This window comes from Rhodamnia argentea, chromosome 7, assembly GCF_020921035.1.
Source record: "Rhodamnia argentea isolate NSW1041297 chromosome 7, ASM2092103v1, whole genome shotgun sequence".
NCBI classification, from domain to species: Eukaryota; Viridiplantae; Streptophyta; class Magnoliopsida; order Myrtales; family Myrtaceae; genus Rhodamnia; species Rhodamnia argentea.
The window spans coordinates 22468393-22491100 of NC_063156.1; the positions used below are offsets into that span (position 1 = coordinate 22468393).

Genomic DNA, 22708 nt, shown 5'->3' on the forward strand with positions numbered 1-22708 from the left:
TTTCTAACTTTTCTGCTGATATATGAGTAATCAATGTTTTTAAAACTTAACATTACCCCGTTTTTTTTATTTCGGTCGAAAACATTGCCCAGTTTATCCTAAACAAAAAAATATTTTTTTTTTCTATTAAGTACGCTTTCAAGTTACAAGTTTCCTAATCCGACGATTAACTCGGTTAAATACGAACTTGGTACTTAAAAAAAATTAGGGACGCAATCGATTCATGTGCCTTCACTCTCAGTAGATGACAATGGACTCGAAATTTAATTGAACCGCGGCTCTCCCCAAACCTAAACTCCGTTATCTCGCCTGGACCGTCAAACCTAATGCTACATACAAGTTATAATAGTTGAATTAGAACGCGAGTCGATGAGCGTGCATGCGCCAATCCCCTCCCCCTTCAACTCGAGATCCAAACTTGGCTGATTTGGTCGCCCAAATGAAACTGCATGATCCTATTGCCCCCATGCAGCAGCTTATCTCTTGAACCCCAAGGTACCGAAATTTAGAGCACCGGAAGACCGAAGATCGCCATAAACTTGAAATCTTCCAGGTGACCCTCTCACTTTCTCCACCCAGAAACTTCAACTAAAATGGCTTGATATCGAAAGAGGTAAGGAGAGGAGTTATGAAATGTGGGTAACTAGTCGCCAGTTTTCTGCTCTCAGCACTGAACTTTCGCGTTTACATTGCCAACACATAGAATAATCCACTTCTTTTGAGTGGTTGCAACAAATGACCGTCCTGTAAACAAAGTTGCAGAGGAACACAAAACAAAAACAGCTCGACCAACACGTCATGTCGCAATGGCTAAAAGTGAAATCGTCTCGGAGTACAGCGTCACACGTTTGATCATCGAGGGGCTCAGATAAGGAAACATATTGATCCACGCTGCGCGTAAATCTGAAGCCTTAAAGGAAAACGGCGAATATTCTCGTTAAAAAAACACTCAGCAATCCATGGAGAAGAAATTACAGAAAACCAAAACAAGAGGGAGACTCGCGCTCACTACGATAGCCACTAAAAGACCACCTTACCAAGGTCCTACTATAGAAGTAAAAATTATAATAATGCGTGCAGAGGAGACGCCCTTTGCCATCTCAGTCCTCCTCATCCTCTTCTTCTTCGTCGTCTTCTTCCGAGCCATCGCCATTTTCCTGCGAGTTTGGAAACAATTCAGGGAGAATTAATGTGACCTTGTGATATGGAGCCATAAAGAACTTAACCATCCCATTCTCTTCAATTGTGGAACTGACGGGAATCTTAGATTAGAAAGAGACCAGATCTTCATGCACTCACATAACATGGCTGAGAGGATCCATGCACCCGCATGATGTATTTATGGGAAACAGCAAAGCTGGTTTTTACCTCGGACATGTTTAAAGCGATACAGTACATCAGAAAGGCAGAGTATTAAGCATACTTAGTGAGATGAGGAACCGCTTGGTTTCGACTTTCATGATTGAAATGAGGGATGATCCCAACTATAGAACATGAAACGGTTTTTAAGATTGAGGCTCCGTTTGTTTCGAGGAAAATGAATGGTTTATAAAATATTTTTCTAAAAATCATCACTCGTATCGCTTACAACAATGAATGAACGAAAAATGTTCTCAATAATGAAAACATTTCCTATTAACTAACTATTCCAAGTGATTCACATTGAACTTGCACACATGAACTAGTTGTGAAATTCTGAAAGGTTCTATTATCAATAACATCTATATCATCATAGGTCATTTTGCCCCAGAAAATTTCTTATTTAGAAGAAAATCACGATACTCAATAAGCATATTCACAAGCAATCGGAAAAAGCAGGTGTGGAACAGAGAGAAGACGAAGGGCAATAGAGACAGAATTAAAAGTATAATTATAGAGGAATGCCATATATATCCATTTGGAATTTAGTACAGGTTCATTTACCTCTTCATCATCGTCTTCACCATCAAAATCTTCCTCATCAGCATCCTGCGTCAGAGCATTCGTGAAGTACCAAACAACATGAGAGAAGGAATAACAGCTTCAGATTATAATTGGGAAAGAGACCAAAAATAACATGAGTGAGGTTAACGAAGAAAGGGAAAAAGAGAAAGTTACGTTGTTGAAATAAGTAAGTGGATTGGGCCACAAATCCTCCTTAATGATCTCAGCTATCTGCAATAAGTCAAATCAGCTCTCATTATACAGATGTAGCGCCCGAGAGAATTGGGAGTTGCCAGCCTTGACAAGATAAAGCTTCCACATAAGCCAAAAGGAACTCACCTCATCACTTATGTCCTCCATTTCCTTCTGCTGAATATCAGTAAACCAGTGAAAGAAGCTGCACACAGGATGGCAATCGCAAATTAATTATTAAGAAACAAGCAGACGAAGTCATCCAGAGTATGTCTTTCACCGAAAGAAAGGCCATTTTTTCCTGAATTTGATGATTAAGACGTGCATGAGCAATTAAGAAGAGAAAAGTAATATCTACACCATCACTTCGCATATCTCAATTTTCATACCCCTACTTGGAGCAACGGCTTGGCCCAACTGTGGTCCAAGCTCACCAAGTTTTAAGATTTTCCGGGTTCGAGTCTTACCCTCTCCATTCCATTCATAACAATACAATTAAAGGAAAAAACAACTTTGAACCACAGCAAACCAGACGAGGAGGCATAAAGCAACTTCCAAACTATCATACTTGGGAATAGAATGCAAAAACAAGTTAAATGATAAAACTATTTGCCAAAACTGCAGGTAAAAAGAATAACTTGAATTTAGGAGGAAGATACATCCCCCACACAGTTCATCTTGTAACTATGGAATATTACAAGGAAAACAATATAAGGAAAATGATCGCTTTCATTCAATTAATTGATGCGTAGGAGTAAAAGCCCTACCTTTCCTCAGTCAAAGGTCGCTTATTTCCTTTCTTTTCATGAGAGACACCATTAGGCAACCCCTATATATCAACAAGCACCACTGAGTAAAATCACAAAAGTAAAAGAGCAATCCAGAAAAAAAGTACATGCATAAGCATGGACATCAAGACTCGAGAGCACCTACCATACCCTCCTTCCACTTAATTGGGGTGGCAGTAATTTTTGTTCCATCATCATGGAAGGTAAAAGTCTTCGTAAGCTTGGCATCTTCGAAATAAGGATTGGGATTGAAGTTCTAAACAGACATTGAGAAAACAATTAGCTAGATCATCATAAAGAAAAACAGGATGCTCTTCCGAAGTAAATTGAATAGCAAGAAGGCTGAGCAAACTCACAAAGGTTATAGAGTATCCCGATTTTACGTCCTTAAAATCCTCCACTTCAAGGGAGCTTAGATACTTGAATATCTATAAAGCGAAATGACAAAAATCGACTATGAAGTCAGCAGTGAAAGCACATAAACAGTGACTGAGACCTCAACAGTCAATACTCAATCTCGCTAGTCCCGACGAAAATTGCATCTCAGAAGCTCATAAATATCACTTCTGATCTTTAAGTTTAGATATAATCCAAGACAAACCTTTTGGTCGTCCTCAGTCAAAAGTTCACAGAGAGCGGGATGACTCAGAAACTACAAACAAAAACAGGTAAGTTAAGACAAGACCCTTAGGCAGGTAATGCCAACGCTATCATAAATCCCTTAATTAACCAGAACTGTAACATATTGTAGCAAAAAGATCAGGAGAGATTACTGACAGCGGTCAGCCAGAAATCAGGAATCGATTTTATGATATCGCCCCTCTTATCATAGACAGGCCTCCTTATCTCGTTATACTTCTGCTCTACTTCCAAAACTTTGTCACTGGCCTCCTCATTGATCTGGAAAGAGTCAAAAGGAGAGAAGGGTGAGAAAATATGAGTTACTTCTCTTTAATGGGTTCTTATCCAACCGACAAAATGTAAAGGACTGAATCAAACGGCAGTAACAAACAACTTCCCAGAGACAACCCCGCTTCTGTAACGTAAGCTACAAAAAGATGTAATCACAGCCCTACATAACTCGAACGGTTACAAAAGTGTGAAACCAGACAACTAGATGACAAGCAGCTTATCATCCCAAAATCTACAAATTGAATCAGAGAAAGCCCATAATGCTCTTAGGAAAAGAAGAACAGAAACAAGGAAAGCGCACGGGAATCTGATACGTAGTCCTTGCAACTAAATTGCCCCATTGAAAGAACAATATCTCTCTTTCCCACGAATAATTAAAAAGAAGAACTAAATTCTTTTCATCTCCATCCATTCCCATCTCAACACCAAGGAGAGACATCACACGAATCCAACCCCATAGAAAGAACCGCGACTGAAGATTCCAAATCTCTTCACATGCTCAAAAAACCGAATCTTCGCATCAACTAATCCAGAGTCGAAACAAAGGCAACGTTTTTAGGAATGCATTAACCTTCTCGAGCTCGTCTTGGATCTCCTGCAGCTTCTCGATGGAGAGAACGAGCTCTCCGTCAATCTGCTCCGAGTTGTCCTCCGACCCTTTCTCGCCCACCTTCATCTTCTTCCCCTTGTCTGCAACCATTCTCACCGAACCCTGAAACCCCGCCTCTCTCTCTCTCTCTCTCTCTCTCTCTGTCGAGAAAATTGTGTGGAGTTGAATTCGCTTCTTGCAGCGGTACACTGCCCTCAGCTCTGATGAAAGGAGAGAGAGGAGAGAGAGCGAAGCCTTCAGTCAGAAGTAGAAGTACTCTGTGTTGTGTTAGGGTTTTTGGTGGGTTTATGTAATGAGGTTAATTACTTTTTCTTTTTTTCTTTTCGGATTTAATCGAAGGAACAAAAGGTGATTTACACGTGGACCAACAGATGTTTGACAACTCAGACGGCGGATCTTGAACTGATTCGTGGGACGGCGAGGGTATTCTCGGCATTTCGGCGCTGCGGCCCTAATCTGGTTGGTCGGTTGTAGATCTTTAAGGCGAAGGCATTCCAACGTTAGTGAATCTACTCGGTCGGAGTTATCTTAGCGCTGCCGCAAGCGGAACCCTTTTAAAGTTCTAAGCTAAGAGATGACTCGTCTATTATTAGACAATGGCCTTGGTTACGAGTTATTTTGGTTAAGGTAAGAAAGAATGTACAAACCGGCAACTCCAGCACGTCATGCGTAATCTGTGAGTTCCTATTTTCGCGTGTTGTCGTAATCATATCATGTTAAGTTAGGATTCAGTCCAAATTCGACATATTTATTATCTCCGTGACGATTTTACGAAACGTATCAACTTTTTGTATTGCCCCTTTTCTATTTATAATTGAATTCAACTATAGCCCGAACACCACACGTTCAATAATCGTGTCAGATCAAAATCGCTCTCTTGCATCATTTTCTCAAAAAAGGATCGGCAATCTTGCAATTTAATCCCAATGTTTTCAACTTGACCGCCAACATAAGGAAAGAGACTTAACTTACATATATTGAGTGTAATCCTCCACTCATATTATTGCAAGTCAAGCGCAAATTAATGATATTTGTATATATAAGTCGATTTAGTTTTATAATGCTATCCAAATGATGGCCTAGCAATGGATAGGTCACGGGTTCGCTAACCCATCGCTAAATTGGGTAGTAATACCATCCAAAAGATGGCCTCACGATAGATAGGTCATAAATCCATAAGATTGTTAATTCATCGCTAAATTAGGTCGTAACTTCGTGAAGAGATTTCCTAATCGCTAATTAGTTGACGGTGAAGATCATTAAGATAGCGCATGCAAGAAGTCGGGAGCATTGATTGCTTGTAGGACTAATTAAAATTGGAAAATGCGAAAGCATGCAAAAGGCTGTTTTTCTTTCTAATTTTGAGAAGAAGACGAAGGAAAGGAAGGAAGAATGTGGAGAGTGGGATTTGAACCCACGCCCTTTCGGACCAGAACCTTAATCTGGCGCCTTAGACCAACTCGGCCATCTCCACCTTGGCGGCTGACCTTTTTTAATTATTATCCATTTAACAATTTTTTCTCGTTTATGTAAATGTTCGTCGATCCGGCAACTGCCCTTCGTTTCATTTCATGAAACCTTCGATCTGCCATCAATGGCTGACCACTCTCCTCCATGTGAGAATTACGCACTCCTCCGTCCCACACCAATCCCATCTCTTCACTTGTAGCCCATTCTCTCACCGCCGTCAAGGCTACTCTCGCTTCGCTCTCTCCGCATTACACAGACGCGGTGTCGCCACCGTCTTCGTCCCCACCCGAGCACCCAGCAGACCCACCTGGAGCTCCACGGTCCGAAATATCGATCTTGAAGAGGACCCTCTGCAGGTGATTTCCTTTTTTAGCGACGCCCAAAGGTTCAAGCAAAGTGGGTATCTTTGGGACCCTTACGTGTATGCTTCACTGATCAAAGCCTGTAACAAGTTGTCTGCCACTTTGTTGGGAAAGTCGATTCATTGCTGGGTTTTGAGGCGTGGTATGGGCAATAATGTGAATGTGTTGAATAGCTTGATACACTTCTATTTGAGCTCGAGCAGGTTGGCGGGTTACGCTCGTGCGTTGTTCGATGGAATTCCTGATAGAACTGTCGTTACGGTGAACTGCATGATTTCTGGGCTTATGAAGAATGGGGATTTCACTGCTGGTTTGAGTTTGTTCAGACGAGTCCTGGGTTGTTCTGTTGGGGTGGTTGTGAAGCCAAATCATGTCACTTTGGTGATTGTAATAGGCGGGTGTATTGAATTTGGGCAATTTGGAGTGGGGAAGGTCTCTCATGCATATTGCTGGAAGGTGGGAATGGTTCTGATGATCGAGGTATCTAATGCTCTTGTGGATTTGTATGCAAAATCAGGGTTTATGGAGGATGCAGACATGATATTTAGTGCTATGATGTGCAAGGATCTTATTTCGTGGAATACTATGCTGGCAGGATATGCTAGGGATCATAACTTCACAAAAGCTCGGGCTTTGTTCAAAGAGATGAGAGCCCAAGACATGCTGTGTGACAAAGTGTCATTGATTAGCATGCTCGTGGCTTGTGCTAATAGTAGGAATTCTTATACGGGAAGGGCAATACATACTTTAATTAAAACAAGGGGAGTAGAGGTGTCAGGTGCTCTTGGGGCCGCACTAATCAGCATGTATTCGAAATCCGGCTTGATAGACTGCTGTAACAATGTCTTTGATGAATTACCACGTCATGATCTCGCATCTTTGAATTCCATGATTCATGCTTATGTAGAATGTGGACGAAATCTCGAGGCAATTAGCCTCATCCATGTTATTCGTTCTAGTAAACTAAAACCAGATGAAATGACAATGCTAGGTCTTATCTCTGCTTGCCGAAATTTTGGAGAGATTTGTCACAGTATCGACATGGAATCCTTTTTCAATCAGAATGATCATCTCCACGGAAGTATTGTACTGCAAAATGCGTTGATAGATATGTTTGGAAGATGCAGCTGCATGCCTAAAGCTAAATCTGTTCTCCAGAATATGGTCAAAAGGGATATTGTCTCGTGGACATCAATTATATCGGGTCATGCCATCAATGGCGAAGGAAAGGAAGCTCTTGCTGCATTTCAGCAAATGGTTGTCGAGAATGTAGTGCCAAACTCTGTTACATTCATCGCAGTTTTGTCAGCATGCGCCCATTCTGGCTTGGTTGATGAAGGTCGAAGGTTGTATGACACTATGCGTCACGAGTACCATATTGAACCCAAGATTGAGCACTGTGGATGTATGGTCGACATGTTTGCAAGAGCAGGTCTATTGGAGGAGGCATACAAGTTTGTGACCAACATGCCTGTAGAGTGTAATGCTGTCATTTGGAGGACATTAATAAGTGGGTGCAGAGCTTATGGTGATTTTGATCTGGGGGTAGACTTGGTAAGTAGGCTTATGGATGGAAAGACACGGAAGGATGGTCAGGATCATGTTGCTTCATCTAATATTTTTGCTGAAGCAGGGAGATGGAACGATGTTCTAAAGGAAAGAGGCTCAATGGCTGCGCGGAAAGCTCAAAAGATACCAGGGAAAAGCTTGGTCCCGAGTTTAACATAGATGTATACATGATGACCAGAGGTAGTCACGGTGAAGTAGTAGAAGGGTTGAGGCCATGATTCAATATGCTTATCAGCAATGAGCGCCACCAACTCAATACGAGCAGCTTACGTATGTTATGTTCAACGTGCAAGAGCTTTTCCAGAGGCAGGAACGACCAATGCACTCGCTTGGGATGAGCACTGTTTAATGCTTCCAAAAGTTTCATTCAAAGAGAGGCGATCCGATAATCTGCGGTTAGCTCGGTTGAACCAGCGCAAATAGCGACATTTCATGGGAGTAAACACTGTCAATTGGTTATGGTCCTCTTTCTTAGCTTGGGGAGACTAAAGGACAAGTTGCACCAGTTCACTGAGCATATGTATATTTGCAACTCGAACAAACATCGCTGTTGAATATCGACTTTATCTCAGTTTCTGGTGTGTTGAATAAAACTACAACTGAGCAGATTTTTGCGTGATAGTGACCCGAAAATAGGAGATTAGACCGCTCTCTATGCTTGAATCTTTGTCACGAAGTCCCGAGTAGGAGGAGATACGCCTTTCTTGATTTCTTGATTGCAAGTATCACTTTAATCTCTCCTGGATTTGAATTCTTTAAGAAGTGATGACGATAGAATGATAACTCTGGACAGGCGAGGCGTGTAATTTGGAAGAAAAGAACTATAATACGTTCTCACACGCATTAAAACAATGGGGTGAGCAATAGTAAATGAGATGAAGTTGTCGTTTTTTAGGAGTTTCCACGATTTTTCTTTCTATAAAATCTTGGAATTTCACTACAAAAAAATAAGGATTTAACCACGGATTTTGCCACGAAAAATTGACCAAAATTCGTCGCTAAACCGCTTTGCGACGAAAATTAGCGACAGAAAAATATTCGTCGCCAATTCGGCGTCGCAAAATTTAGCAACGAAAAACTAAAGTTCGTCGCTAATTAGCGACGAATTTTGCGACGACTACTTATCCGTGGCTAATTAGCGACGAATAAGTTTTGTCACAAATTAGCCACGAATTTTGCGACCAATTACTCTCCATGGCAAATTAGCGACGAAACTTATTCGTCGCTAATTAGCCACGAAAATAAATGTCGTCGCTAAATTTAGCGATGAATTTAGAGACGAATTTTATATTCGTCGCTAAATTTAGCGACGAAAAAATAATGTTTCGTCGCTAAATTTTGTGACGCCAAATTAGCCATGAATTTTTTTTCGTGGCAAAATTCGTCGCAAAACCCAATTAGCCACGAATTTTTCCGAATTTTTCGTGGCAAAATTAGCGACGAACTTGTGATTTCGTCGCTAAATTTGATTTACTTTTGGACGAACTTTCTGACGAATTTTTTCCGTCGCTAATTAGCACGAATCAAATTTAGCCACGAAAATATTGTTCGTCGCTAATTTTCCCGAATTCGTGGCAAAAGTCATCGCCGATTACGAATTTGAAAGTTTAGCATCGTCATTTGCAACGAAAATAGCCACGAAAAGTATTTAGTGATGAAATTTAAAATAATTTAGCGACAAAATTAGCAACGAATTTTTATTAATTCTTTAGCGACGAACTCTCCGATGAATATAGTTTAGGGACGAATTTAGCGACGAAATTTTATTTTTTTCATGATAAAATCATTTCTTTTACTTTTCGATCTTAAATTTAATTAAAAGCAAAATTAATTTCTACAATTTATATTTAACATTGATTAAGCACTTAATAATATCAAAATTTATAATAATATGAAAATGAGATACATTCATCTACATTTTTCACAAGAATGACATAAATATTTTTCTTTAGGGAATCTGCACATAATTAGTTCCTCGTATTACAGTAGCTCCTCCATAGAGGTGATATTCACTTGTTGACATACAATGCCATACTGAATTAGACCATCCTTGGCAAATCTCCCCCTCTGCATATCAACACATAGCTCAATGTACTTAAACATAATCCTCTCAAGGGTAGTTTGCCATGCTCAAGATCTCTTTGAGGTAATAAGATCGTGAAGTTCTTGCAGAGCACCTTGCTTCTGCCCAATATTTATCAGCTCTGCATCCACACACGAACATTGCCAGCAAAACTCCATGTCGCATAAAAGGACTGCAGCAAAAATGATAACTATTCTCTTATTGTAACTGTACTGAATATGAGCACAATGTGGGTCAACTCAAGAAATAGACTAAAACTGGTCTCACAACTGACTTTCGCAATTTTTATGCCAATTGCATGTAATTTTTGTTTTTAACATACCAATATGGCATTCAAACTGTACGCATCATGAATTAGTGCATGGAATCATATCAAAATTTTGAACATGGAGTAATAATCAAGAAGAAGAGGATCCAAGTTTTTACCTCCCCTGGTAAACAGTTGATCACCTTAAATTCCCATCAGTAAGATTAAGGAGAAAAACAAATTCCACAATTGTAAGAATTTCATACCTCGAAGCATCTTCTCAATTGATCAAGCTTTCCTCTAACTATACCCTGAAAAGACAAATAACAAATATAAGCACATTCATTGTGCCTCAATTGTTCATTATGCAACAAGAAGTTTGCAACTTCTGTAATATTTTCACTTCTCTTCTATCCAAAGGAAAGCCAGCTACCATTCAGAAAGTAGATGCTCAACCGAACATGAGGATTTGCAGATTTGTATTATTTTTACTTTTTTAGCAAGAGAAATATCTCAATGACAAGGAAAGCCAAAGTTCAAACAGCAAGATGTAAATCATGGTGATGCAAGGATATATTTGACGAAGTCGATGGAGAACTTACCGCATACATGCACTCGTTGATAAGAAAATCTTCAAGTTTTCACACATTTACAACATACCTTTGCCCATGCTGGTTTTCTCCATTGAAGTATGTCAAAACACGTTCAAAGTACTTGACATATCTCTGGAAAGAAAATACGATGATGTTATCAAACATAACGAAAAAGGTTGAGGACATTAAACCAAAGTGTATCACTAATTGTTATTCAAAAAGCAACTCACTATCTAACTTGGCAAGACAAGCCCTTTTTCCATCTACACATCTGTTCTGGTTGTAGTAGTCAATAGACTCCTCAGCAGTGGGGAAGAACTACAAAGAATGTCCAACAAATGAACAATGAAAAATATGAACCAATGTATTCTTGAATCTTGATAAGAAGTCTATGGAATTGACCACATGTCAACCCTTAATCACGAATGAGTAAAGGAACGATGAAATCAAGCCTAAAGGACCTAGAATCACATTAAGTTAACACCATTAGGCAGCCTCCAGAATTGAAACAGAGTATACAAGACCCCCAAAATCACAAGCATTTGGCAAGAAACCAACCCAAGATTGATGCAATATTTTCTCACATGTGTATGTAAGCTCTTATCATCAGTACAATTACAAATTAGGATCAAATGGAAGTTAAGTTGCAGCTCTAAAGTCACGGCCAGCAAATTCCTTTCCTGTTTAAGATGAGTACGCATGTGATTGAAGCTCATCTTTACCTGGTATAACTTGTACTTGAATGCCTTGTTGTTGCAGAAAGTCCATCTCCTCCCCACCTCTCCCAAATACCTACAGAAACCATGTTCAAAATCCACATATAAACAGGAACGAAAGGGCATTCCAAGTCGACATTAGAAGAACTGCAGATTAATAAAATGTTAAATCTGAAATTTACTCACCAGAGGATCACCACCTTTGAGTCTAACAATAGTAGCCCCCGCCTCCGCAAAATTGAGAAGCAACTCATGGATCTCCTCCTGCCCACACAAGTACCGAAAAGATCATACCACCTTTCACAACCCAACAATACATTCACCAAAACTCAAACACGTGGTGGACAAAAAATAATGCCAGCAACCACCATAATAACTCACTTCCAAATGACACCAATCAAAGCAAAAACACCATTCTAATTCCTCAAAACCTGATAGAACACAGAAGCAGAGCGACGAGAACGGTAAATTAATTTGCCTGAGTGCGGCTATGGTACCCGGCAGTCTTCCCTACGTAGAGTACCCTCACGTCGGGGCCAGCCAAGTCCAGCACGTCGTTCGACACCAACCGGTCGTAGAGCAACAAATCGGCGCCCTTGATGACCCTGACCGCCTTCAGAGTCAACAACTCGGGATTGCCCGGCCCCGTCCCCACCAAGTAGACGTTCCCGGGCCCGCATTTCTCGCCGCCGCAGCCGCAGGAGCGCTCCCTCTTGTCCTTGAGCACCCGGAGCAGGTTCTTCAGCTCTGGCAACTGGAGGGCGAAGTCGTCCCGCCTGAGGGAGTCGGGATCGGAGCCGGAGGAGGAGGAGGAGGGGGGGAGAGAGGAGTCTGGCAGAGGGAGTCGCTGCAGAGTCACCCGTCGCTGCGGTACCTCTCCGGCGAGTGTTTCTCGGTGAACGGCGAAGAAGAAGAAGAAGGAGGAGGAGGAGGAGGAGGAGGGGAGGAGGGGGTGTAGTGGAGGGAGCAGATTCAGGGTTGAGCAGGGGAGGAGCTCGGTCGAAGACGAGGTGACACGGACGAAGCGAGCCTGTTGACAAGAGCCATTACAGTCACAGAGAGAGAGAGAGAGAGAGAGAGGTTGATGAATGGAGACGGGAATGTATATAAGATTATAAGGTGAGAGAAACCTTGAGTTGAGTTTGGAAGGTGGGAGGAAGAAAGAGAAGCTCTCTCTCTCTCTCTTGGGGAAGACGAGAAGGCGAAATCAGCTTTTGGAATTGTGAGACGAAAAATGAATTTCGTCGCTAAATTAGCGACGACAAAGCTAATTTGTCGCTAAATTGAATATTTTATTTTTTATTTATATTTCTATAAAATTAGCTATAAAAAATGTGATTCGTCACTAATTTTACTATTTTCTTTCTAATTTTTATTCATAGTGCTAATTTTGCGACGAAATCAACGTTCGTCGCTAATTAGTGACAAATGAAAATTTTCGTCGCTAAATTTTAAGAAGAGAATTTGCGACGAAAAACGTGGTTCGCAGCTAATTAGTGACGAAATAGGTTTTCGTCGCTAAATGATAGCAACAAATTTCCGAAGAACTTTTTTTTCGTTGCTAATTAGCGACGAAAAACATTGCTCATTGCTATTTTTTTTAAATTTTAATTTTATTTATATCGTATTAGCGACGAAAAACAAATTCGTCGCTACCGTAGCGACGAAAAAACTAATTCGTCGCTAAATTGAACATTTTCTTTTTTATTTTTATTTCCATTATATTAGCGACGAATAATACATTTCGTCGCTAAATTAGCGACGAAAATAATGATACGTCACTAATTTTAATAATTTCTTTGTTAATTTTATTCATAGTACTAATTTTGTGACGAAACTAAAAGTTCGTCGCTAATTAGCGACGAATGTTTATTTTTGTCGCTAATTAGCGACAAACGCTGATTTTCATTGCTAACTTTTAAGAAAAGAATTTGCGACGAAAAAACAAGTTCGTGGCTAATTGGCGACAAAGTCCATTTTCGTCTCAAAGGAGATAGCGACGAATAATCTTTTCATGGCCATTTTCATGGCTAATTAGCGACGAAATATTTTTCGTGGCTAGTTTCATCGCTAATTAGCGACCAATTATTTTTCGTGGCTATTTTAGTCGCTAGTGTGCGACAAAATATTTTTCGTGGGCATTTTCATCGCAAATTAGCGACGAATTATTTTTTGTCGCTAAATTCGTCGCTAATTTCGTCACAAATAGCGACAAATCTTCATTTTGTCGCTATTTTCGTTGGAAATTAGCGATGAAATTTTTTCGTCGCAAATTTTTCGTGGCTAAATCCATGTTTTTTTGTAGTGTTTGCAACTTATTAGCATTTCTAGTGTTCTGTTAGGTCCAACGGAGCGAATGGGACCTAATTGCCAATGGGTCGGGTATGTCTGTACTTAAACAAGCGAGTCTTTCAATGAAACAAGCGAGACTTTGAATGAAAAATATGAAACACGACCAAACTTAGTAGAAAGTCAAGACCGCCGAGTTGGTCCAAGGCGCCAGTTTCAGGTACCCTTTCGAAAGGGTATGGATTTTAATCCCACTCTCTACAACCTCCTTGCTATAATTAAGGACCTTAAAAAAGAGGGGGGGGTTGGAAGAGTTATATAAATGATTCATCAATTTTGGCTCAATATATATGATATCCCTAAATTGATTTGTTCAATATGTTCCATGAACTTTAACTCAACGTGAAATATTGTTGCTACATTAGGATTCAATCTTCAAAAGATTTGAATTAAAAAAATTCCTTTCGAGTTTTCGATCTCTCAATCCCTTACCTCGGATATTGATTAAAGATTCATAAATCCTCCCATGAATTTTTCTTATTTGATTGGTTAGTGTATATATGGTATGTACACAATACAAAATGGGCATTTATTCTATTTTCATCATAGAATGATTATTCTATTCTTTTGATGATAATTCAATCAAAACTTCTCAAATTATCTTAATGTGTAGGAAAAAAAAAGGGGGGGAGATAATTATACAAATGATCCATAAACTTTGGCTCAATGTATAATAATATCCCTAATTCCTTTCAAGTTTTTGATCTCTCAATCCCTCACCTTGAAGATTGATTAAAAATTCATAAATCCTCCCATATTTTTTTATTTGATTGGATAATGTATATGAGGTATATACACAACACAAAACGGGCATTTATTCTATTTTCATCATAGAATGATTATTCGATTCCTTTGATCAAAATTCAATCAAAACTTCTTGAATTATCTTAATTTGAAGGAAAAATTCTCCGATTCTTCCATTTCAATTGAATCAGAATAGCTTGTCTTATTCATTACTATACTACTCGATTTGTATGAAATTCAATATTTTATTTGGATGAAATCCAATCGGATTTCAATATTTGTTATTTTTATTGCTATCTAAAAGAAAGAATTTGAGTAGAAGGTCATGTCTCTCCTTTTTTTTTTATGTTTATGAATCTATTTTTTTGTTATTTCATACTATACAATTTTGATGTTTGTGGGATCATTTTCTAACGAGAGGTAGTGAAATCAATTAGAATGATTGCTATCTATGCCTAGATCGAAGATAAATGAAAATTTTATCGAGAAGAGCTTTTTAATGGTAGCCAATATCTTATTACGAATAATTCCGACAACTTCAGGAGAAAAAGAGGCATTTGCCTATTACAGAGATGATGCCATTTCTTATCAAAAATCTAATTGTCTTCTTTCATTTGGGATATGATCATATTGTCTTTTGAGAGATTGGAACGTGGGTATTAGCCGATAAGGTCCATGGAGAGCACAAGAGGAGCTTATTTCATGCGAGAGTCATTTGGGCAGAAGTATGTTTCTGTTTTTGAGTCAATTGATGAGGAACCCATGGCTGTCAACAAGTTGTCCGCCACTTTGTTGGGAAAGTCGATTCATTGCTGAGTTTCGAGGCGTGGTATGGGCAGTGATATGAATGTGTTGAATAGCTTGATACACTTCTATTTGAGCTCGAGGAGGTTTGGGGGTTACGCCTGTGCGTTGTTTGATCGAATTCCTGTGAGAACTGTCGTCACGGTGAACCGCATGATTTCTGGGCTTATGTCACTGCTGGTTTGAGCTTGTTCAGACGAGTTCTGGGTTGTTCTGTTGGGGTGGTTTTGAAGCCAAATCATGTCACGTTGGTGATTGTAATAGGCGGGTGTATTGAATTTGGGCAATTCGGAGTGGGGAAGGTCTCTCATGCATATTGTTGGAAGATGGGATTGGTTCTGATGATGATCGAGGTATCTAATGTATCCATAATCAGGGTGTATGGAGGATGCGGACATCATATTTAGTACTATGATGTGCAAGGATCTTACTTCGTGGAATCCTATGCTGGCAGGATATGCTAGGGATCAGGACTTCACAAAAGCTCGGGCTCTGTTCAAAGAGATAGCGCCCAGGACATGCTGTGTGACAAAGTGTCCTTGATTAGCATGCTCGTGGCTTGTGTTGATAGTACTCCTGGGGCCGCGCTAATCAGCATGTGTTCGACATCCGGATTGATAGACTGTGGTAAAAATGTCTTTGATGAATTACCAAGTCATGATCTTGCATCTTTGAATTCCAGGATTCGTGCTTATGGATTTGAAGTTTCTTTTAGCTTGTCTCCTTGCGCATCCAAAGATAGAAATCATTCAGTGCAGAGAATGTGGGAACCACCAGCAATCTGCAGTGCATTCTTACCACGACTTACGTAGCAACTAGGCAACATACACGACCCGTTCAAAAGTTGACGAGAATTGACATCGTTATTATGTGGAAAACGGTTGGCTTATCTATTATTGGACAATCTCCTTGGTGATAGGCTATGCTGGTTTAGGTAACAGTGTCTTCATATATAGTACAAACCGGCAATTCTAGCAAGTCATGCATAATTCGTAATTTCTAATTCTGTGCGGTGTCGTAATCGTGTCATGCAAGTTAGGATTTAGTCCAAATTCGACACATTTATTATTTCTGTTACGATTTTAAGAAACATATCAACTTTTTGTGTTACTTCCTTTCTACTTATAATTAAATTCAAATATAACCTGAACACCACACTTCATCACTCGTGTCGGATCAAACCAATATTTTGCATCTATTACTAAAAAAGGTCGGCAATCTTACAATTTAATCCCAATGTTTTCGACTCCCATAGAAGGAGGGCGACTTTTCTTACCCATATTGGGGTGTATAACCCTCTGCCCATATTGTTGCAAATTATGTGCAAGTGAAATTGACATGAGTATACTGCTCCGTTTAATTTGTGAAAAAATAAATGATTTAAAAAATATTTTTCTAAAAATAATTGTTTATATCGCTCATAACAATGAATGAATGAAAAAAAAATCATAATCCGAGAAAATATTTAAATAAAAATTATCGTAGATAATGATTTTCTTTTCATTGGCTAACTATTTGAAGTGATTCAAACAGTCATTTTTAGGAAAATATTTTCAAATCCAGCGAAACAAACGAAATTCTACACGCGAAACTAAAATAGTCACATCTTTAAACAAAAGTCAATTTGATTTTATAATACTACCAAGATAATGACCTACTGGTACATGGGTCACCTTTCCACAAGATCACAATCACGATCACGTTGTGGATGAGCTTGCTGGCATAATGGCGAGCATAACAATGTAACTATAACTCAAATCAAACACTCTTAATTAATGGTCGAAATCATTAGGATGATGCGGAAGTCGTTCGGGTTGATTGCGTCCCCCCCGACCTTGTTACTGATACAAAATATGTGGCTTTGTAATAATCACAGTGGATGGGATGAGAACTATCACGCCCTTGTGGGACTAATTAAAATTGGGAAAATTTAAAGGCATGCAAAAGAATGTTTTTCTACTTCAATTTTGAGAAGAAGATATATATATATATATATATATATATATATATATATATATATATATATATATATATATATATATATATATATATATATAAAGAAGGAAGAATTTGGAGAGGGAGTGGGATTTGAACCCATGCCCCCTTTTGGAGGCACAAGTGTCAAAAAAGTCCTAAACATATTGTATTAGTGTCAATTCAGTCCTAAACCTTTTTTTTTTTTTTGTCAATTCAGTCCTAAACCTTTTACATTGATGTCAATTAAGTCCTAAACTTTTTATTGGTGCTAATTTAGTCCTAAACCTTACGTATTGTTGCTAATTAAATATTTTATATTTATACCAATTGAGTTAATCCGATCAGTTTTGATAAAAAAATCGCTGACATGGACATCGATTGTCCTACGTCGCATGGCTAGCGCTAACTTGGACATTTTTTAATATTATTTTAATATTTTAAATAATTTTTAAGCATTTTTTTGGTTTTTTTCAAAATTATTTAAAATATCAAAAAAATATTTAAAAAAATTCAAGTTAGCACCAACCGTGCCACGTAGGATAATTGATGTCTATGCTAGTGATTTTCAATCAAAATTGATCGAATTGACTCAATTGGCATAAATGCAAAATTTTTAGGACTAAATTAGCATTATTGTAAAAGGTTTAGAACCGAATTGGCACTAATAAAAGGTTTAAGACTTAAATGGCACAAATACAAAAGGTTCGGGACTGAATTAGCACCAAAAAAAGGCTTATGACTGAATTAGTACTAATGCAATAGGTTTAGGATTTTTTTGATACCTTTCCCCCCTTTTGGACTAGTAGGGCACAAATGACAACACTTTCGGAGTAGAATTTCTGCTCCAAAAGTACTTTTGACATAGCAATCTGTTTCGTTGCGAAAATTTGTTTGGTTACATAACTTCATTTTTATACTTTCGGAAGTAGTTTTGTAATCACTTGAAGAAAAAAAAAGTTACTTCTCTCCGGAAAGGTGGAAAAACCAACTACTCCTCAGTATTAGAAGTAGAGAAATAAAATTCTGGCAAGAAATTGATTTCTAGAACAGAGATGTTGCCATGCGCGTCCTTAATTGTAACACGTGTTGACTTAAAAATAGTAGAATTAACGTGGCAATCTTTTCAATGAGGACAAAAGGAGGAGATTGGTAATAAAACATGGAGAATGATGGTAGGTTGAATTGGTAAATCCATTGAAATGTTTAAATTTTTTAGAAAACTTCCAAGAACTTTTGAAGCTGACAAAATAATAAATAAAATCATTAATATCCCAGCGAGCCTCAAGCTCAGCCGAGGCCAACGAACTCGAGGCTCGCTAGATTCGGATGAACCTCGGCAAGCTCGAGGAAGATGAGCTCCAGGTCGGCGAGCCACGAGATTGACCAAGGCCGAGAAGCTATTCCATCACTTTGGACACAATATCAACAAATGTAGTGTCGCTGCTATTAGGGGGCAAAGATCCTTCCACTTCTTGAACAATTTCTGCGATGATCTACCGCCTAGTCCAGTTCTCTCTGCACATGATGTTCCCAATAGCAAAGGGAGTGAGGCCTCTTTCTACACCCTTTTTCAGCAGCATTGTGGAGATGCGGAGCACACAATCACATGTGATGGGAAGCTCCAAACCATGGAACTTCAAAAGCGCGATATCTTCCTCAGCATCCAAAAACCTGATGTAGGTGATTGTGTCATGGGAGTAAGGCTGGTGAGCTTGTGACCAGTACAGCCAATCAAATGTGCAATCTTCAAATTGTAGGTGGAGCAAAAAATTTATATATGAGTGAATAAATAATCAAGAAAGAGTGATTAGCATAAATTGGAGAACTATGATCATTCAACATTTAGGATCTCACCCAATATTTGGAAAAGAAACAAATCAAGGAAGTTAAGAAAAAACTCATTGTGAGTGAATTAATACTTGGAGGGCTTTTTTATTCCACGAGAGGCACTTGAATTTCAAGCACCATTTGCAGAAGCACAAGTTAAAAGTAGCATCAGATCTTAATTCAATGTCAATACCCAGACTATTATTAAAATACCTGACTAATTTCATCTACGTGTTAATTTATCGGGCTCTCACAAGCACCTATCTATTGCATATTACTATAGTGTCACATGAAAAAAGAAACCAGATGGTCAAGTGCATATTATTTTAAATTAGATGGAGACTTTAAGGGTGATAGAGGTTGAGAGTATTTACAGTATCCGTGATCAATTGGAATCAACAGTGCTTGGCCACTGGCTCCCTCTTTTTTCTAGAAAATATTTCCAATATGCCGATCTGCATTAGCCAATCTTATGTGCAAAACATAGATTTTGTGTACTTCATTTGCAAGAAACCACCTAGGTCCCATGTCCTCACATCTGCCCTCATTCTCCATGTATATTTGCGAGGACTCAATCTTCATACTTACATTGTTTGGATGGTTAAATCCTGTGTTCAAGCACTTGACCACTACAGTAGGTGGAACTCCAGCAAAACCTTCTGCATCTCCATATAATGTGCGGTGCCTAGTCTTTGGGTAATCTAAAAGGTAAGCCCCAGCTTCTCTAAAGGCTCCTTTTCTAACCTTAAATGAGAGCAGATTCCAAACCAACTTCACTCCGAACCTTAACTTCGGCTTTAACTCAAAAAGTGACCGAGAACAAGTCATGTAGTTCTTATCTTTGCAAAGCGGGACTCCTTACTCCAGTCAGCGAGAAAATTAGAGCGGACCAAGCCCGGGCCCATCTGATTTCATTTTTGAATTTCGCCCATGGAATTCATTCATAGCCCGTTCGAAGCTCAAGACATGTAAGCGCATTTTTTCTCCTTAACACAAAAGAACAGTTTCAGCTCCCAGTTATGCCCAACCTCAGTCTTTCCAGATATTTTTTCACGTATGAACTGTGAGAAGGGGAGGACACACGGAGACGGCCAAGAGAGATAGCAAAAGGTGGAGGAGGCGAGAACCATTCATTGCCTTCCGACGACGCCGTCAGTCATCATCACCGCCACCGCTTCTCTGTTTTTCGGAGCGACGCGTTCAAGGTTCTGCTCTTCGCTGTTTCAATACGGAGAGATTTATTGAGACTATTTCGTGCTCGATCCTCGTTGGTAACATTTTTAGAATACCTACGTTCTGATTTTCCCTCTTTGCAAAAGTAAGAACTACATGACTTGTTCTCAGTCACTTTTTGAGTGAAAACCAAAATTGAGGTTCTGAGTGACGTTGATTTGGAATCTGCTGTCATTTAAGCTTGGAGAAGGAGCCTTTAGAGAAGCTGTGGCTTACCTTTTGGATCATCCAAACACTGGTGTCACACATTATATGGCGATGCAGAAGGTTTTGCTGGAGTTCCGCCTACTGTAGTGGCCAAGTGCTTGAGTACAGGATTTAACCAGCCAAACAAAGTAAGTATGAAGATTGGGTCCTTACAAATATGTTCATGGAGAATGAGGGAAGTTGTGAGCACGTGGGAATTGGGGCGTTTCTTGTAAGTGAAATGCACAAAATCTCTATTTTGGACATAAGATTGGCTAATGTAGATTGGCATGCTAAAAATATTCTCTCTAGAAGAGAGCGAGCCAATCGCCAACCGCTATTGATTTCAATCGATCACGAATTCTGCTTACCAGAAAGTGTGAGTACTCTCAACCTCTATCATCCTCGATTTCTTTTTCCATATGGCACTATAGTAAGGTGAAATAGATAGGTGCTTGTGATATCATGTAGCAATCGATAAAAGAGCCCGATAGATTAACATCTAGATGAAATTAGTCAGGTATTTGAGTAATAGTCCAAGTACTGACGTTCAACTAAGATCTGATACTATTTTAACTTGTGGTTCTGCAAATGACACTTAATGCTCAACGGCCTCGTGGACACTATCAGTTTTTTATTAACGTCTATAATTTGTTTCTTTTCCAAATATTGGGTGTATTCTTAGGAGATCCTAAATGTTGAATGATCATAGTTCTCTAATTTATGTTAATCCAGCTTTCTTGATTGTTCATTTGGTCATATATAAATTTCTTGCCTCCACCTATAGTTTTAAGATTGCACGTTTCATTGGCTGCGCTGGCCACAAGCTCGCCAGCCGTACTCCCTTGAGACAATTGACTACATTAGATCTTTGGATGTTGGAGAAGATATCGCCCTTCTGAAACTCTATGGACAGGACCTTCCCATTAGATGTGCTCGTGTGCTACGCATCTCAACAATGCTGCTGAAAAAGGGTGTCCCAGGGATCGCTCGCTTGCTCATCCGAATCGCAGAGAAAGAAAGTGTTTAGATAGAGAAGCTCTGGGAAAGAATACTTTTTGTTGCTCAAGTGTTGAGTTATACAAATGAGGGGAGGACACCTCTATTTATACTAGAGGACCTCTCACGAAAACCGTTGATCGACTATGGGTTAGAATGCCTCTCCCGACCTATCACCTACCGACATTGAAGATGAGAATTCTAGAATATGGGTACATTTACTGTATCGTCCACCCCTAAGGATTCTCTGGAAGACTTTAAAAAAAAAAAACCTAGAAATCAAGACACTTCAAGTCTTGTTGGAATCTGCTGTCATTTAGACTGAGCTGACGATTTAAATTCCGCTTGACTCGAGTCCCCTCCATAGAGTCCCCAATGTGGTGCAGCGAAGCTTGCCGTTCGATTTAATTGCGTTCATATACTATCGATTCCATGTGAAAAATTATTTATTTATCAAGCTCCGTTCGTTTCGCAAGGGAAATTGTTTGGTGTTTCGGTTTCCAAAAAATAATGAGTCAAGGAAAACATTTTCCGTCAATGGAAAAAATACCTCAAAAATAGAGAAAATAATTTTCTCCTTCAAAAGTAAAACATGAAGGACGGTGAGGATCATGTTGCTTCGTCAAACATTTTTTGCTGAAGCCGGGAGATGGGACGATGTTCTCAAGGAAAGAGGCTCAATGGCCGCACGGAAAGCTAAAAAAACGCCTGGGAAAAGCTTGGCACCGTGTTTAACATAGGTGTATTATGTATCCGTGATGACCAGAGATAGTCCCTGTGAAGTAGCAGCAAGGGTTGGTGCCACTGATTCAATGTCCTTATCAGCAATGAGAGCGCCACCAACTAGCTTCCGTACGGTGTGTTCGACGTGCAAGAGCTTTTCCAGAGGCAGGAACAACCAATGCACACGCCAGGGATGAGGACCGTCAAATGCTTCCAAAAGAGGCGATCCCCATAATCTGCGGTTAGCTCGCTTGAACCAGCGCGAAGAGTGACATCTCCTGGGAGGAGGAAACACTGTCAATTTCGTATTGAAGAGTCGATAACATTCCTCGTTCTTAGCAGGGGGAACAAACATAGCTGTTGAACAGCGACTTTTTTCCAGTACTGTCTCAGTTTCCCAC

The 22708-nt window shown here is 39.4% G+C and overlaps 3 protein-coding genes, 1 non-coding gene and 1 pseudogene across 4 annotated transcripts; 2 read left to right on the forward strand and 3 right to left on the reverse strand.

The window, feature by feature from the left end:
- Positions 1-869: 869 nt before the first annotated feature.
- On the reverse strand, positions 870-4680 carry LOC115734950 (NAP1-related protein 2-like). Its single transcript, XM_030665980.2, has 10 exons — positions 4387-4680; positions 3681-3803; positions 3505-3555; positions 3260-3331; positions 3049-3159; positions 2883-2944; positions 2263-2320; positions 2098-2154; positions 1924-1968; positions 870-1157 (listed from the first exon to the last, which is right to left on the reverse strand). Exons 1-10 carry the CDS (start codon positions 4513-4515, stop codon positions 1101-1103), a joined length of 765 nt encoding a protein of 254 aa, XP_030521840.1. The 5' UTR covers positions 4516-4680; the 3' UTR covers positions 870-1100.
- Positions 4681-5818: 1138 nt separating this feature from the next.
- TRNAL-AAG lies at positions 5819-5899 on the reverse strand. The gene has a single exon. It is a non-coding gene; the product is annotated as a tRNA-Leu (tRNA).
- Positions 5900-5981: 82 nt separating this feature from the next.
- Positions 5982-22657, forward strand: LOC115734720 (pentatricopeptide repeat-containing protein At1g77170, mitochondrial-like). Its single transcript, XM_030665618.2, has 2 exons — positions 5982-8031; positions 22379-22657. The coding sequence occupies exon 1, from the start codon at positions 5997-5999 to the stop codon at positions 7983-7985; it is 1989 nt and encodes a 662-aa protein (XP_030521478.2). The 5' UTR covers positions 5982-5996; the 3' UTR covers positions 7986-8031; positions 22379-22657.
- Positions 9957-13374, reverse strand: LOC125315997. Its single transcript, XM_048282637.1, has 10 exons — positions 13363-13374; positions 12402-12495; positions 11944-12371; positions 11652-11729; positions 11447-11541; positions 11189-11210; positions 11017-11067; positions 10817-10881; positions 10232-10247; positions 9957-10121 (listed from the first exon to the last, which is right to left on the reverse strand). Exons 1-10 carry the CDS (start codon positions 13372-13374, stop codon positions 9957-9959), a joined length of 1026 nt encoding a protein of 341 aa, XP_048138594.1.
- Positions 15744-21615, forward strand: LOC125315998 (annotated as a pseudogene).
- Positions 22658-22708: the final 51 nt, after the last annotated feature.

Bases quoted from the DNA above. Each gene is read 5' to 3' on its own strand.
- LOC125315997 (XM_048282637.1), bottom strand. The intron at 12,372-12,401 runs CCTCCTCCTCCT...TCTTCTTCTTCT, and splicing joins ACACCCCCTCCTCCCCTCCT to TCGCCGTTCACCGAGAAACA. The intron at 11,068-11,188 runs GTTCCTTTACTC...CATTCTTTGTAG, and splicing joins CCTTTAGGCTTGATTTCATC to TTCTTCCCCACTGCTGAGGA.
- LOC115734950 (XM_030665980.2), bottom strand. From the start codon at position 4,515: ATGGTTGCAGACAAGGGGAAGAAGATGAAGGTGGGCGAGAAAGGGTCG. The intron at 3,160-3,259 runs GTGAGTTTGCTC...ATGTCTGTTTAG, and splicing joins CGGGATACTCTATAACCTTT to AACTTCAATCCCAATCCTTA. The intron at 2,155-2,262 runs GTGAGTTCCTTT...GACTTATTGCAG, and splicing joins TGGAGGACATAAGTGATGAG to ATAGCTGAGATCATTAAGGA.
- LOC115734720 (XM_030665618.2), top strand. From the start codon at position 5,997: ATGAAACCTTCGATCTGCCATCAATGGCTGACCACTCTCCTCCATGTG.